Raw genomic sequence first — 17,839 nt, forward strand, 5'->3', positions numbered from 1 at the left:
GGGTGAGGGGGACCTAGCGGGGAACCCTGTGGAGGTACGTTGCTGTACGGGTAACCTGAGAACACGGGAGAAAATAGAAAATAATATATTATGTTGTTTTTAAATGTCAGGAACTTGGCGATTAGGTAGTTTGCACATGCATCCCAATATTTTTCCACGATGTTGAATCAAACCTTTATTGGGAAGCACGTAAGAAAATGACCTAATAGTCAAATCCTGACAATCGCTAACAGCAGCATATTTGGGTTCCCTGATGCATACGGACTTACGGAGTAAGTTTGACAAAAGTAAACCTTTATTCATATACTAGGGCGAACCCGTCGCGTTGCTTCCCCCCACACACACACACACACACACGTTCATTTTTATATATTGGATCTACTCGTAGATATCAGTTTAATCAGTATCTTTCTCCCTCGCCCAGTCGGTTCTACCTATACAACACCCCGGGCCAGGAGGCTGCAGCTGCAAGTGCTGGGGCTGGAGGTGCTAGACAACGTAAGGAATCACACTCAGCCCCGGGGAGTGGAGGCAAACCATCACTCAAAGATATTAAGAAGGAAACGGAGGATAGTAAGGATCAAGGTGTTAAACCTACCATGGAAACACAAGGTAAGAAGAAGCGTTAGGTTACCCAAAATAGGGGTAAAATAATAATTAAGAAGGTGAAAAAAAAAAAAAATCTGTCAAATTTGCAGAACTCAGAGTAATAATGATAGTTCCGTGTCGGCCGCTTTTTGTTCCGCCCACAAAGTACTCCACATGTAATAATGGTTTAAGAAAATCCTAACAAAACAAAGATATTAAGAAGGAAACGGAGGATAGTAAGGATCAAGGTGTTAAACCTACCATGGAAACACAAGGTAAGAAGAAGCGTTAGGTTCCCCAAAATAGGGGTAAAATAATAATTAAGAAGGTGAAAAAAAATCTGGTGTGAACATTACACGATTCACACGACTTTCTGTTAAATTTGCAGAACTCAAAATAATAATGACAGTTCTGTGTCGGCCGCTTTCTGTTCCGACCAGAAAATACTCCACATGTAATAATGGTTTAAGAAAATCCCAAAAAAAAAATCAGAGTTGGGAATCGAACCCGAGGATGCTGGATTTTGAAGTCGAGCTGCTACACTTCTCCTAACTTTCACTATTTTAATTCGACTTACTTTATCGTTGCTTTGTTGAAAGTTGAAACAAAAAAATCAGAGTTGGGAATCGAACCCGAGGATGCTGGATTTTGAAGTCGAGCTGCTACACTTCTCCTAACTTTCACTATTTTAATTTGTTCCCAGAAGAGGTTAGGTAGTAGATCTCTTCCTCTTCTGGGGTTTCAACTTTCAACATAGCAACGAGTGTCCATGATAAAGTCGAATTAATGTAACGACCGTTGCTATGAACTCTCAAGAATAGGTATGTAAGATTTTCACTTTTTTGCGGTGATAATCAAAGAGGTTCATTCCAAGTATTAATTGAACATAGCAACGAGTGTCCATGATAAAGTCGAATTAATGTAACGACCGTTGCTATGAACTCTCAAGAATAGGTATGTAAGATTTTCACCTTTTTGTGGTGATAATCAAAGAGGTTCATTCCAAGTATTAATTAATGATTCCAGGGCCCCCTCCCGCACCTACCAGTCAACAGTACGCTTACATACACGCGGGCTATCTGCCCGGACCTCCATACAATGCTTACGAACCATCTCATCCCGGTAACCCGCATCCTATGTACCGTGGGGGTCTAGGCGGACATCTGCCGGGGGTGCTACCCGGGCATCTACTACCCTACCAGCTCCATCCTCATGCCAGATATCCCCCTACCCATGTTCCTGAAGACCTGAGCACACCCAACTCAGACACACAGAAGGTAAGACAACGAGCTAATCCACCCATGTTTCTGAAGACCTGAGCACACCCAACTCAGACACACAGAAGGTAAGACAACGAGGTTCATGGATTTTTTGGCCCCCGAAGGCCCGATCAAATCAAATCTGCTATAAGTTGTGAACATTTTTTTGCGAAAATTTCATCAAAATCGGCCGAGCCATTCAAAAATTATGGTGAGACAAACAACCCTGAAAACTCGAGAACCGTTTGGAATTCGGAAAAATTCTAAAACACGTATTTCTTTATTTTCAAGGGGAACCTATTTTAAGGGGATCTCAATTTTTCGGCACTATCAAGGGGGGTCTGAATTTCAATATGAATCATTAGTGGGACCTATTTGAAGCATAAATCAAATCACCAATCAATATGAATTTCCCATTTTTGGTGCTTCCCCTATTGGCGAGAGAACATGGAAGGATGAAAATTTTAAAAGGCCATAGCGCCGGCCCTGGTTGTTGGATTGAGCTCAAACTTGTACCGAAGTACTACGTTTTGTAATACCTTTGATATGATGTATCACAAGTAAGGGGGTTCCCATTTAAGATTTTAAAGTTGACCCCCCTGCGGCCGCCCCTGATAGTGCCGAAAAATTAAGATCCCCTTAAAATAGGTTCCCCTTGAAAATAAAGATATACGTGTTTTAGAATTTTTCCGAATTCCTAACGGTTCTCGAGTTTTCAGGGGTGGCAACTTTTTTTTTTAAAACACCCTGTATATTTGGTACAATATAATATGGAATACTAATTCTAATTGTTGGAATCTCCTTCTTGTTGTTGCAGAACCTGGATATGTATTATCAGACCGCCTCAACACACAAGATCCACGAGTTACAAGAACGCGCTATCAAATCCCCCTCCACCCCCTCCTCCAATAGCAAACCCTCCAGCCAGGGCCCTCTCGTGTCCACCCCTCCCTCCGGCAGATGTCCGCCTAGACCCCCACGGTACATAGGATGCGGGTTACCGGGATGAGATGGTTCGTAAGCATTGTATGGAGGTCCGGGCAGATAGCCCGCGTGTATGTAAGCGTACTGTTGACTGGTAGGTGCGGGAGGGGGCCCTGGAATCATCAATTAATACTTGGAATGAACCTCTTTGATTATCACCGCAAAAAAGTGAAAATCTTACATACCTATTCTTGAGAGTTCATAGCAACGGTCGTTACATTAATTCGACTTTATCATGGACACTCGTTGCTATGTTGAAAGTTGAAACCCCAGAAGAGGAAGAGATCTACTACCTAACCTCTTCTGGGAACAAATTAAAATAGTGAAAGTTAGGAGAAGTGTAGCAGCTCGACTTCAAAATCCAGCATCCTCGGGTTCGATTCCCAGCCCTGATTTTTTTTGTTGGGATTTTCTTAAACCATTATTACATGTGGAGTATTTTGTGGGCGGAACAAAAAGCGGCCGATACGGAACTATCATTATTATTTTGAGTTCTGCAAATTTACCAGAAAGTCGTGTGAATTGTGTAATGTTCACACCAGATTTTTTTCACCTTCTCAATTATTATTTTACCCCTATTTTGGGGAACCTAACGCTTCTTCTTACCTTGTGTTTCCATGGTAGGTTTAACACCTTGATCCTTACTATCCTCCGTTTCCTTCTTAATATCTTTGAGTGATGGTTTGCCTCCACTCCCCGGGGCTGAGTGTGATTCCTTACGTTGTCTAGCACCCCCAGCCCCAGCAGCTGCAGCTGCAGCCTCCTGGCCCGGGGTATTGTATAGGTAGAATCGACTGGGCGAGGGAGAAAGATAATGATTAAACTGATATCTACGAGTAGATCTAATATATAAAAATGAATGTGTGTGTGTGTGAGTGTGTGTGTGGAAGCAACGCGACGGGTTCGCCCTAGTATATGAATAAAGGTTTACTTTTGTCAAACTTACTCCGTAAGTCCGTATGCATCAGGGAACCCAAATATGCTGCTGTTAGCGATTGTCAGGATTTGACTATTAGGTCATTTTCTTACGTGCTTCCCAATATTTCCCCACAGTATCATGACAGGACAATACATCAAGTATTAGGAATTCATAATCGGTTAATGAGGACACAAGGGGTGATAATTTACAATCGAATTCTAATGAGATATTGTGCTAAGCAATCATGGCCTTATAGCGGATTTTCTGGGAAGTTCCAGAACGATATCTGGGTTTCACGTTTCAGACTAAAGTGAGAAAAAAATTGAATCTGTCTCTTACACTAATAGACCTGTTTCTGTCTTCAAAGTTCGATTACTTACCTATCTGGGGGTGGGGCATTAGGTTGTCTGCCTCCATATGTTCCTGGCAGCAGGACCTGATTCTTCACTTCATGTGATTCCTTCAATATCTGATGATTCTCATTACCAGATCCTCCACCTTGAACAAAGAAAAGTAAAAATATGGACAATAAATATGATTTCTTAATACAGATACCCCCCCCCCTCCTTATTGTCAAAAGTACGATTCTCTTCTAAGGAAATTCGAAACAGATCGTTAATAGTTCTATAAAGGGCATTTTCAAAATTGACTTTTCTTTGGATATTTTCAAATTGACGAAGTTTTAACAAAAGTTATTTTCAAAATTGACACCCGGGCCTTTTTGTAATGGCTAAAGGCCCGTTCACACTTGTCGTGAGTTTCATCCGATTTCTTTTCTCTTCCAAATGTTCTGTAGACAATGTAATTTACATGAGAGGATTTCCACTACGCACGACACGATTTTTTGCCGAAAGACAACCTCAACACGTTGGACCTAGAATTAAATCGATGTAAATTAACTGGGGGGACATTTACGACACGCATTGAGGTATGCTTAATACAATTGAAATCCCTTTTTAATACAGAAATCTAATGCTTGCATGCTTAATACAATTGAAATCCCTTTTTAATACAGAAATCTAAGGCTTGCAAGCCTAGTCAGCTTGGAGGGGTAGCGCGTCTGCCTGGTAAGCGCTAGGCCGCGGGTTCGAATCCCGCCCAGGGAGGATTTTATCCTGAATGGATAATGTTCGTTCTCGGAACGGCTGGCTTTCTCCTATCCTGTCTTGATTCTCTCTTCAATTTCGGGACGATAAGACCTTAGCAGTTACGGTTCCCTCTGTCAAACCTCTTAAGAAATACCTTTATCACTCCCAGGGCCGGCGGGGCCAGGCTGTAGTTTGCCATGGGGTGAGTTCAGACTGGACTTATCGTCAGGAGGATTGAGGGGTCCCGGGTGTCTGGGGTCAGTGCCGGGGGGTGCGTTGGGGTTTTGTGGAGGAAGGGGTAGACGCGGAGGGAGAGGGGGGCACGGCGGGAGGCACACCTCCTGAAGTCTCCCCTGGTAACCTGAGAACAAATGACACACGAAATGAGGTTTATTTTTAATGTCAAAAAACAATCTTTTTAGCTAGTTGGTAACGCGTCTGCCTTGTAAGCGCTAGGCCGCCGGTTCGATTCCCGCCCGAACGGATAATGTTCGTTCTCGGAACAGCTGGCTTTCTCATTTTCTGTCCATCTTTGCTGTTCGTTTTCGGAACGGCTGGCTATCTCTCATCCTTTATTTCTTCTATCTTCGATTTCGGAACGATAAGACCTTACCTTAGCAGTTACAGTTCCCTGTATCAAACTTCTTTAAAAAATCTTTTTCTCACTTTTTTATGGAAGACAGTTATGGTCCCTAAAAGTGCAAGAACCTACCTACTTACGGAGATATTAAAGAATATGCTAGTTTTGTAAAGAATTAAATACGGAGATAATAAAGAATATGCTGGTTTTGTAAAGAATTAAATACGGAGATAATAAAGAATATGCTAGTTTTGTAAAGAATTAAATACGGAGATAATAAAGAATATGCTAGTTTTGTAAAGAATTAAATACGGAGATAATAAAGAATATGCAACGGGCCTTTACGAGACTGAGTGCAAACCAAAACACCTACCTAACCAATTTTGTTATCCTCACCAGGTGGACCATTAAGTCCCAAGCTACGCCATGTCCAGATCAGCGTTGTGGACAATCCGAAATGTCGGCAGATATTCAGCAACTATGGCGCTACCATCAATGAGAACATTCTGTGTGCTGGGGTGTTGTCGGGTGGCAAGGACTCGTGTGGGGTAAGAAACGAATTTTTTTCCAACCGATTTTTTTTCCCCCCCAAGAGTTTTGACAGAGGGAATAACTGCTAGGGTCTCATCGTCCCGAAATCCAAGAGAGGACAGGATAGGATAAAGAGGGCCATCCAGAAACAACGCTGATCTTTTTAGGATGAAGTTTGCCCTGGTGGGAATCGAACCCGCAACCTAGCGCTTACAAGGCAGGCGAACTACCTTCCAAGGTTGACCTTGCTTGATTCCTTTTGTCCTTGGTCAAGGATACCTAGGTAGGTACGAAAAAGGAGAGATGGGTTGCAAATCCCTCTAAATTACTTTTTTTCTCCGCCATTTCAGGGAGACTCCGGAGGTCCTCTCATGTACCCTTTGGATACCAAGTACTACATCATAGGCGTTGTCTCCTACGGGAAGAAATGTGCTGAAGTCGGATTCCCAGGAGTCTACACACGGGTGACAAACTACATCCAGTGGATTGCAGACAACATCAGCTAGTTGATGGAAATTATTGGTGAATCGAAGATATCAATTCAATCATTCCCAAGAAGAAGGCCCTATGTTGCAGGCTGCAAGTGAATTTTAGAGAAACTGAGAAGGTTGAAATATATCAGTGAGGGTGCTTCTACATTCCATCAAGGCCCGGAGACAGCAGCTTGGACAGGGGAAAAAACACTGGTCACAATAGATCTACAAAGGTTGCAGTGTTAATTGCAAATAAATGTAAATGTAAATGCAGTTTCTTTGTGTTATTATATCACAACTTTGGTGCTCACTGCAGCATTGTAGGATTTTCCCAATATCTCAATAATCCTAAAATCCAATGTTTACCTACCATGCTGGCACTGGTCGCTATGCGCATTTATATGTCATAGCTACTCATTTTCCTCACGAGGCTGAGTGGGCCCCGCCAACTAAAATGCCAAAAAGTGTTTTTTTTTCAATAGAATACCTACAGCTTTAGCTCCCTTTTTTCAATAATTTTTCTTGTGCTACCCACCATTGGACACAGGAAAAATCAAAACTTCATCTCAAAGTGAATTTACTTTGACATTTCTCATGAATTTTCTTCGTAATTTCGTATTATTACCTACTGTTTATCAGATCATTAGTTATATTTTGTGAAATCTCTAAATGAATAAAGTCTGTATGAATAAATAAATAAAGATTGTTTGATAAACATAATTTTAATTGACACATTGACTATTGGAAGATCGAGACTAGCACTAGAATATACTCACGGGTGGTCCTACTGGTCCAGGGCCGGTCTGCAAGGTCCCAGGTGGATAGTAGGCGGCCATGGGTTCGTTGTTCGGGTAACGTCCGGGCCTGGTTTCATCGTCCGAGATATCCGAGTAGGCGGGGCTGGTCGGTTCCTCTCGGCCAGGGTGTATAGCTGAGGGGGGCCCCGGTGCCCCTGGAGTACTGCTGTTAGGGGTCGGACTGTCCAGGACTGGAGCCGAACCTGAGTGAAGCAATGGAACAGGGATTATTATTTTTGAACGAAAGAAATGAGTTTTGTCTTCTTGTTTGGAAGAGGTTTGATAAAGGTAACTGGGAAGAGTGCTAAGGTCATTCTATAGGGCTTTACTCATACTTCTATAGGGCTTTAGGGTTTATACGCGTTTCCCGGAATGAAATTCCATGACTATTTCAGAAAATTTCCATGAGTTTCCAGAAAATTAGGAGGCAGAGGTGCTTAAAAATCAGTGAGATTACTCCTTCATTTAAATAAAATATGTAGAACATCAAGGGATATGAAGGGGAATGCGCCGCAGGCCGTTTTTCGGAAAAAAAAACTTGATATTTAATTTGAACATTTTTAATTTTAGACCGGGTCGCAAATTCCATGACTTTTCCAGGTTTTCTTTAAATTTTCAAGATTTTCCATGACTTTTTGGCCGATTTTCAGATTCCATGACTTTTGCAGGTTTTCCAGATCGCGTATTTTAAACCCTGTTTGTTATTTTAAGTGGCAGGGTTCTCACCCAAGTGAACTATTTCACCTAACCACTGGTTTTCTAATAATTAAGCTTTCAAGCCAAAGAAACCTGCCTCGGTGGTGTAGTGGTCAAGGCGCTCGTCTGGTAAACAGAAGGGCGTGGGTTCAATCCCAGCCGAGGTATGGAATTTTATCCTCAATACAATTTGAGAATTTGACCACAATAATAGTAGTAGCCTGCCTACAGCTGGAGTAAAGGGACTTTTCAGACCCATGCAAGCAGTATAAATAATAAGCACTATTATTATTATTACCTCCCGTGGAGACAGGGCCGGATGTTGCACTGAGCGGAAGTGTTTCATCGTGTTTCCGTTTCTTCTTGTTATGAGGGGAGGGGGAGGAGGAGAGATCCACGCCTGTTGTCATGGCAACACCACCAGGGCCGGACTTCGTGTCTGGAACATTGGGGTCCGCCATACTATGTACATCTGTAATATCAATCAATCGTGAATTTATTTGTATTAAAAAAGAGCCTTTTCACAACTGTTTGTGGATATCACAGAATTACTTATCCTTTGTAATATAATATTGAATGGAATGGCATATAATATTGAAGATAATAACATTAAATGACGAGTGTACATAAAAAAAAAAACGACAAAATGATTTCAACGTTTTTTTTTTTTTTTTAATTGAAATGAGCTGGGTACACGGTACATATTATGGTAAGTATATGATCCTCAGAATAGATAAGTGGAGTTGGACAAAATATGGCACTGATTGGTGTTCAAAATATGGTAACATCCATTTCTTTGTAAAATATGGCGTTCTCCATTTTCAAAATATTACACTTTTTTGTATTGAAAATATGATAATTTCAGTTTTTTTTTTTTTTTTTTTTTTTGTAGAGGTTTGATAGAGGGAACTATAACTGCTGAGGTCTTATCGTTCCGAAAGCAAAGAGAGAAGGAAGACAGGATAGGAGAAAGTCAGCCGTTCCGAGAACGGCTTCTGTTTAGGATAAAGTTCGGATAATATATTTTTTTCAACTCTGTCCTTATACTGTGTGCACTCACCTGTTAACAAGGAGGCGGGGGATTTGATTTTGAATCCACTGGGGGCACCCTGTACACTACTCGTACTATTGGATACTGAGCTATTACAGGGTGTACTATTCGTACTAGGTGTGGAGGAAGGGGTAGACGCGGAGGGAGAGGGGGGCACGGCGGGAGGCACACCTCCTGAAGTCTCCCCTGGTAACCTGAGAACAAATGACACACGAAATGAGGTTTATTTTTAATGTCAAAAAACAATCTTTTTAGCTAGTTGGTAACGCGTCTGCCTTGTAAGCGCTAGGCCGCCGGTTCGATTCCCGCCCGAACGGATAATGTTCGTTCTCGGAACAGCTGGCTTTCTCATTTTCTGTCCATCTTTGCTGTTCGTTTTCGGAACGGCTGGCTATCTCTCATCCTTTATTTCTTCTATCTTCGATTTCGGAACGATAAGACCTTACCTTAGCAGTTACAGTTCCCTGTATCAAACTTCTTTAAAAAATCTTTTTCTCACTTTTTTATGGAAGACAGTTATGGTCCCTAAAAGTGCAAGAACCTACCTAAATACGGAGATAATAAAGAATATGCTAGTTTTGTAAAGAATTAAATACGGAGATAATAAAGAATATGCTAGTTTTGTAGAGAATTAAATAACTTTTTTTTAGGTTTGATAGAGGGAACTTCGGTTCTGTCGTCCCGAAAGCGAAGAGAGAAGATAGACAGGATTGGAGAAAGCCAGCTGTTTCGATCTGTTTCTGATTTATCACAATTTTTCTTGAAGTAACAAAGAATATGATTAAAAGTTGGGGGGGGGGGGGAAAAAAAAAAATTTTACAAAAAAAACAAAAAAAAAAAAAAATGAGATAAAAGTGGGGGGGGGGGGAAATAATAAAATGTTCACATAAAAAGCACATCTCTGCATTGCGGGGGACGAACTTCCCTCCTAACACAGATAAGATTCGTTCTCGGAACGGCTGGCTTTCTTTCTCTCAACCTGTCTTCCTTCTCTTTGATTTCGGGACGGTAAGACCTCAGGATAAGACCTCTCTTGTTACAGTTCCTTCTAACTAACTTCTGGATAAAACAGCTGTAGATCGTTCTCGGAACGGCTAGCTTTCTCCCAACCTGTCTTCCTTTTCTCTTCGATTTCGGGACGATAAGACCTCAGGATAAGACCTCTCTTGTTACAGTTCCTTCTAACTAACCTCTGGATAAAACAGCTGTAGATCGTTCTCGGAACGGCTAGCTTTCTCCCAACCTGTCTTCCTTTTCTCTTTGATTTCGGGACGGTAAGACCTCAGGATAAGACCTCTCTTGTTACAGTTCCTTCTATCTAACCTCCGGATAAAACAGCTGTAGACCGGGGTCTACACTTATGTAGACCGGGGCTTACACTTATGTAGACCGGGGCCTAAACTTATGTAGACCGGGGTCTAAACTTATGTAGACCGGGGCCTACACTTATGTAATTTCTCTTTGATTTCGGGACGGTAAGACCTCAGGATAAGACCTTTCTTGTTACAGTTCCTTCTATCTAACCTCTGGATAAAACAGCTGCAGACCGGGGTCTACACTTATGTAACCTCAGGATAAGACCTCTCTTGTTACAGTTCCTTCTATCTAACCTCTGGATAAAACAGCTGTAGACCGGGGTCTACACTTATGTAGACCGGGGTCTACACTTACCTCATCACATGTTCACTGGTTCCATCCACCAGTGTAGAAGGGAAGGTCTGCAGTCTACCTTCTTCTCCTTCCTGTGTTTCTGTCTCTGTCTCGGAGGCGGGATTTTCCGTCTCTGTTTCCGTGCTACCTACACCTGGGAGATAGAAAGAGAGAGAAAACCATTACTACTAGACCACAGAAGGAATAACAATAGAATATGCTACCTTGTTTATAGATTTATACTGCCAGCATAGGATTGACAAGTCCCTTTATTTTCGCAGTCTAAACAAGGTCCAACAAATCAATTTGTAGGAGACAAAGTTCTGGTGTTGATCCAGCATCTGAATGTTGATGGTGTTGATGTTATGTCTCTTATTAGATTCGCCAATGTGATGAGGAACATACTATGGGACGGGTATGCTATGACACAGACCACACGAGTCTAATGTAGCAGTTGTTTCATTGCTACAAAATAAAAACGGCTATTTAAAAAATGGAAGAAAAAAATTATTAGTGAACCATAATTTAGACCAGTCAAAGTCTGGTGTATTTCTTACAAAAAAGATTACCTACGATTTAGTTCAGTCAAAACAAGGAATATTTGAAGAAACAATTTGTAATGAAACAATAAGTTGAAAATAATTTCTTACCCCCATGTGCATGACTCTGATGATATCTCAGGGCGTTTATATGCTTGTACTTCTTGGAGCAGTTAGGGTCGGGGCACTCAAGCAGGACAGGTATATTACTTACCCCCATGTGCATGGCTCTGATGATATCTCAGGGCGTTTATATGCTTGTACTTCTTGGAGTAGTTAGGGTCGGGGCACTCAAGCAGGACAGGTATATTACTTACCCCCATGTGCATGGCTCTGATGATATCTCAGGCCGTTTATATGCTTGTACTTCTTGGAGCAGTTAGGGTCGGGGCACTCAAGCAGGACAGGCCCTGAACCAGGGGGGGAGGCTGGGGGTGCTGAACTGCGTGACTTCTTGCTGTCGGATGAGGAATTGGAGGAAGCATTGCTACTGTTGGTGTTTCCCCCTTCCTTGCTGTCGTCTTTGGAAGCTTTTCGCTTGTCAGGGCGCGGCAGCACGAACGGGGTCGGTGAGCTGGTGCCCCCTGAGTTACCTGGAGAGGAGACGAAATGATAATATACATTTATTTATTTCAATTTTGAAGTAAATTCTAAGGCGCGTTTCACGAAACCCGTACACAAGGATAACGCAGAGCAGTGCACACTGGTGAAACCGAGTTTCATGAACCTCACTGTGCATTGACATATGAAATACGTTTCGCTAGTGTGGATTGCACCTACAATCTCAAACTTTTTTTCTTAGTATGTATGTACATATTATCAAATCAACTCTTGTCGACGTAAGACCTATTGAAGATGGCTACTAATAGACCTGTTTCTGTCTTCAAAGTTGGTTTACTTACCTATCTGGGGGTGGGGCATTAGGTTGTCTGCCTCCATATGTTCCTGGTTATTACGGTAAGAATCACACTCACCATCTCTTCCCTCCTTGCCGCCCGATGAGCTCCCACTGTTATAACTCCTAATCTTAAGTATTACGGTAAGAATCACACTCACCATCTCTTCCCTCCTTGCCGCCCGATGAGCTCCCACTGTTATAACTCCTAATCTTAAGTATTACGGTAAGAATCACACTCACCATCTCTTCCCTCCTTGCCGCCCGATGAGCTCCCACTGTTATAACTCCTAATCTTAAGTATTACGGTAAGAATCACACTCACCATCTCTTCCCTCCTTGCCGCCCGATGAGCTCCCACTGTTATAACTCCTAATCTTAAGTATTACGGTAAGAATCACACTCACCATCTCTTCCCTCCTTGCCGCCCGATGAGCTCCCACTGTTATAACTCCTAATCTTAAGTATTACGGTAAGAATCACACTCACCATCTCTTCCCTCCTTGCCGCCCGATGAGCTCCCACTGTTATAACTCCTAATCTTAAGTATTACGGTAAGAATCACACTCACCATCTCTTCCCTCCTTGCCGCCCGATGAGCTCCCACTGTTATAACTCCTAATCTTAAGTATTACGGTAAGAATCACACTCACCATCTCTTCCCTCCTTGCCGCCCGATGAGCTCCCACTGTTATAACTCCTAATCTTAAGTATTACGGTAAGAATCACACTCACCATCTCTTCCCTCCTTGCCGCCCGATGAGCTCCCACTGTTATAACTCCTAATCTTAAGTATTACGGTAAGAATCACACTCACCATCTCTTCCCTCCTTGCCGCCCGATGAGCTCCCACTGTTATAACTCCTAATCTTAAGTATTACGGTAAGAATCACACTCACCATCTCTTCCCTCCTTGCCGCCCGATGAGCTCCCACTGTTATAACTCCTAATCTTAAGTATTACGGTAAGAATCACACTCACCATCTCTTCCCTCCTTGCCGCCCGATGAGCTCCCACTGTTATAACTCCTAATCTTAAGTATTACGGTAAGAATCACACTCACCATCTCTTCCCTCCTTGCCGCCCGATGAGCTCCCACTGTTATAACTCCTAATCTTAAGTATTACGGTAAGAATCACACTCACCATCTCTTCCCTCCTTGCCGCCCGATGAGCTCCCACTGTTATAACTCCTAATCTTAAGTATTACGGTAAGAATCACACTCACCATCTCTTCCCTCCTTGCCGCCCGATGAGCTCCCACTGTTATAACTCCTAATCTTAAGTATTACGGTAAGAATCACACTCACCATCTCTTCCCTCCTTGCCGCCCGATGAGCTCCCACTGTTATTCCTCAGCTTGGAGCTACGTGTCTCGGTAAAATTACTCAGATCCCCGAACCCCAGCCCATTCCCTCCCGACCCCCCCAGGGGGCCTGCCACCCCGCCACTACTGGACGAACCCCCACCCGAGCCGGAGTTGAGATTGCGACCCCGCTTAGACGTGCGCCCCCCGCCCGTGCCTGACGAGTTCTTGGTGGTACGCGAGTCCAGATCCGAGGTAGGGGAATCACAGAATCTGAAAGCGAAGAGAATAAATGAGCTACAATGGTTGACATCTGGATGGAGAACTCAGTAACTTTGTGAAGTTCCATATGAATTAACGGTGTGTTTATGTACCGGGCTAGGATGAGCTCGGACGACGTGAGATAGCTGTCCCGGCGGCAATTTTTAAAATTTATTTTTGTTTGCTTTGTAATTTGCTTGTTTTTAATGGCTAATATAAATGAAAAGTATAATATAAACGTGCAAACTAAAGATAAAAAGTAAAAAATGAATTCAGATTGTACAAGTTGCGGAAAAAAAATCAAAATTTCGAATTTCCCGCCAACTTTACACGCTTAAAGGCCGACAATGGCCTAGCTCAGCCCAGTACATAAACACAGCCTAAGATAACTCTTCACTTGAATTCTAGTGAAGAGTATTAGTTATCATTTCCTCTTACTTAATAGTGTACACTTCCCTGTTTTCTTCTTCATAACTTTTCTTCTTAATGTGAGAATCTGAGACGAAAATATGAGGCCGTGTGGCATGCGAAAGTCAGTTCAGTGTAGTGTGTCAAGTACAGATTTGTGAATGTGATTTTTGACCGCTTCGTTTTATTTATGTTAGGTTGAATTATTTTTTACATGAGAATCCTCAATTGTATACAAATATTGATCGATATCATTGATAGTATTGATACTTGAAATGTCATTGAAAAGTAAAAATATCGATATACTTTAATATCGAATCATTTATTGATTTATCGAATGTCCAACTTTAGTTCCTAATGTATTATTTGTATTTAAAATGGCCCTTTATACCTGGCCCGAAAGAAATACTTTTTTAAAAGGTCCACAAAAGTTTTCTATCGATTTATGATTGAATTTGGAGTTTAGAAGTTATTTCAGACTGTAAATTTATTTGTAGGGAAAATGTTTTATAGATAGAAAACAAAATGAAATATTAAAAGGAAGAAAACGATTTTTCCCACACAGGAAATTTTTAAGAAGATTTTTTTTTTTTTTTTTTTCAAAACTGTAAAATAAAAATATGTTTTAGTTATTGAGGAAGAAGAAAATGTATTTTTGACTGCAAAAAGAAACCGATTTTTTGTAATATCTGAAATACTTATTTTTATTTGAAAGAATGTTGAAATGGCGGAAAAGTTTGAAATTTATTAGTTTTTTTTCGATATTATTAGAACAATGTAATTACGACAGAATAAACCCTCTTGAAATATAATCTTGTATAATTTTTAGTGGAAGCGAATAATGTATAATTTTTTAGTGGAAGCGAAATATAATGTATAATTTTTAGTTGAGGTTTTGTGAACATAGTTGATCTGTAAATAGCTCCCCCTTGAACATAGTTGACATCCCCTGTACATAATTCATTCTTGAGAATTTGTCTCTTTCCATGCTTTTTTTTTCTCTTCTCTACTTTAATTTTTTTTTATTTATTAATATGAAATAGATCGAAAACAGAAAAAAAAAATATGTATTTGTATATTTATTTATGATTATAAAAAAGAAAAAAAAAATCATTTCTTATTGAAAGGAAAGTGTTCTGTCGAATGATGGAAAAAAATTGTGTAAAAACAAAGAAGCGCGCGCACGTAAACAAATTGTAGATTTATAAATGTTTTATCCCCGGGGTCACAAAGTGGGTTTAAACTCCGTTTAAGTTTTAATCTCGGTTTAAGAAATCTGATTTGTTAAAAAATTTGAAATTCTTAAAAATCAACCAATCAGATTGCTTCATCCGAAAGTTAAACGGAGTTTAAACTGACTTTGTGGACCCGGCCATTAGTTGAACCAGTTTAGTTGACGGTTGAAATGCTTCCACAGGAAGTTAGATATCATGGGTTGACTGGACTAAGGTTGAATATTAGTCCAGTGAAGACTGGAATTTCTGGGTCCGTTTCAGGAAGGACTAGTCCACTGGAAAGAGTTATTTTTGTCCTGTACGCAATGTAATTTAAATGAAAGTGTTCCTACTACCATACGACACGATTTTTTTTCGAACGACACAAAATGTCCTTGTAGGCAAAGTAATTTAAATGAGAATGTTCCCACTACCACACGACACGATTTTTTTCCGAACGACAGCTCTTAAGGCCAGTTCCCGCTTGTCGTTCGGAAAAAAATCGTGTTGTGTGGTAGTGGGAACACTAATATAAATTACGTTGACTACAAGGACATTTTGTGTGGTTCGGAGAAAATCGTGTCGTGTGTAGTGGAAACACTCTCATTTAAACATTCGTTTCAGGTAACAAATCTAAATCTTGTTTCAGGTAACAAATCTAAATCTTGTTTCAGGTAACAAATCTAAATCTTGTTTCAGGTAACACTTCGTCTTGTTTCAGGTAACACTTCGTCTACTATGGGTTCTCTCTAACAATCCAAATGTAAAGAAGAATCTGCTCGATAACAATGTTCTATTTGGTACTTTGGACACCTGGCTTATTTATAAACTAACCCAAGGTACATAAATTACCTTTACTAATGTACTTCCTTGCCTTTTCCTGTGTTCAGACGGGGTCGGCATTTTTCGTCAGCATCTCAATCAGCCCTAATTAGGGAGATTGCTTTGGGTGGACATTTGGTTTTTGCTACAAGAATTTTACGAGTGGATGCCCTTCGCACTCAACCTTTGCTATTTGGCAAGGGAAATTCAGGCTGGTATACTCCCTGTTTAAAGTCCCTCAGCCAGACTGAGCTGGTCTACTCCCTGTTTACCGTCCCTCAGCCAGACTAAGCTGGTCTACTCCCTGTTTAACGTCCCCCAGTCAGACTGAGCTGGTCTACTCCCTGTTTACCGTCCCTCAGTCAGACAGCCCCCTCTATCAAACCCCTAAAAAAAAAGGTCGATTGTTTCCCTAGGTTCTCGTCACGTAACCGACGTATCTCACGCATCATGCTCTGGTCTGTACGATCCATTCACACTATCCTGGGCAGATTGGGCGCTCAAGATGTTCCGACTACCGCGGTTCATATTACCGGAGGTCGTGGGTTCGAGGTGTACTGATGGAGAGTTTGGTGTGGTACATGCTAGTGTGCTGGGTCGTGAGATACCCATCATATGCTCGGTAAGACATGACAGGAGAAGGTCACAGCCGTTCCGAGAACGAACATTATTAAAGTCCGCCTCAAGCGGCAAAATCGGACCTTTTTTTAAAGGGTTTGATAGAGGGAACTATAACTGCCGAGGTCATATTTTCCCGAAATCGAAGAGAAAATAAAGACAGGATAGGAGAAAGCCAGCCGCTCCGAGAACGAACCGTATCTGTTTAGGATAAAATCTGCCCCTGGCGGGAATTGAACCCGCCACCTAGCGCTTACAAAGCAGACGCGCTATCAACCAAGCTAACCAGGCTGGCTCCTACTATCAAACCCTTTTCAAAATAAATAAATCTTGGGTAATTATTCAGAAGCCACGACAAAGAAAAAGAAAGCTCCTTTTTGCCTTCAACCTAATCCTATAATAACACTGATCACTGCTCATTTGTCCTTTTTGTATAAATTTTCCATTGACGGGAGTTCTGAACTAGTACTAAATGTTGTACTTTTTTTGTTTTCCTCCAGATGGCAGATCAGTCTGCAGCCATGTTTGGTTTATCTTGCTACAGGGAAGGTGATATCAAAGTAACATTGGGTACTGGGAGCTTCATGGATGTTAATACTAGAAATAAACCTCACGCTTCCATAGCAGGTATGTCTCTTGTCTCTAAAGCAGTGGTTCTCAAACTTTTTTGCATGGCGCCCCCTTTGGGCATATTCTCATTTTTTCACGCCCTCCCCCCCCTACCTTACCCAACCTCGGTATATTATTTTTACCTATGGGTTTTATGGAATAACAAAACGAGAATTTGAAACTTTGAGATTTTTTTTTATATTCAAGTATGAAATAACAAAATGAACCAACCTCAGTGGCTCAAGCAGAGTTGGAGACTAAGTACCTGGTAGGTAATTTTGGTATGAATTTGATTTTTTTATAGGAAAAGCTCGCGCCCCCCTGATTCGTCTCCATGCCCCCCAGGGGGGCGCGCCCCCCAGTTTGAGAACCTCTGCTCTAAAGGATAAGTTAAGCTTCTACGAATATGGATAGTAGGCCTTTAGAAAAATTAAGCGATGATACCAGTTTGAATGCGCCAGTTCCCAACTGTTCACTAAAGTTAAGTAACTTTTCCGTGGTTGATGTTCGGATGGGTGACCATCTGGGTATTCGCTTTCTCTTTTTCCGGCC

General features: G+C 41.4%; 3 protein-coding genes across 3 annotated transcripts; 1 reads left to right on the forward strand and 2 right to left on the reverse strand.

The window, feature by feature from the left end:
* Window positions 1–2,681: 2,681 nt before the first annotated feature.
* Window positions 2,682–5,357, reverse strand: LOC113469094 (collagen alpha-1(III) chain-like). Its single transcript, XM_026826545.1, has 5 exons — window positions 5,343–5,357; window positions 4,993–5,191; window positions 4,131–4,248; window positions 3,438–3,625; window positions 2,682–2,944 (listed from the first exon to the last, which is right to left on the reverse strand). The coding sequence occupies exons 1-5, from the start codon at window positions 5,355–5,357 to the stop codon at window positions 2,682–2,684; spliced, it is 783 nt and encodes a 260-aa protein (XP_026682346.1).
* A 444-nt stretch (window positions 5,358–5,801) lies between these two features.
* On the forward strand, window positions 5,802–6,636 carry LOC103513312 (venom serine protease Bi-VSP-like; the record flags this gene model as incomplete). The annotated part of the gene is made up of 2 exons (XM_026826546.1): window positions 5,802–5,966; window positions 6,300–6,636. Coding segments are annotated over 2 exons (321 nt in total), but the record flags the coding sequence as incomplete, so codon positions are not given.
* Window positions 6,515–16,509, reverse strand: LOC103513313 (P17/29C-like protein DDB_G0287399). Its single transcript, XM_026826547.1, has 10 exons — window positions 16,493–16,509; window positions 13,360–13,628; window positions 12,704–12,820; window positions 12,058–12,246; window positions 11,473–11,748; window positions 10,638–10,770; window positions 8,976–9,160; window positions 8,214–8,387; window positions 7,199–7,422; window positions 6,515–6,526 (listed from the first exon to the last, which is right to left on the reverse strand). Exons 1-10 carry the CDS (start codon window positions 16,507–16,509, stop codon window positions 6,515–6,517), a joined length of 1,596 nt encoding a protein of 531 aa, XP_026682348.1.
* Window positions 16,510–17,839: the final 1,330 nt, after the last annotated feature.

The sequence above is a fragment of the Diaphorina citri genome, unplaced genomic scaffold (assembly GCF_000475195.1).
Source record: "Diaphorina citri unplaced genomic scaffold, Diaci psyllid genome assembly version 1.1 scaffold953, whole genome shotgun sequence".
Taxonomy (NCBI): Eukaryota; Metazoa; Arthropoda; class Insecta; order Hemiptera; family Psyllidae; genus Diaphorina; species Diaphorina citri.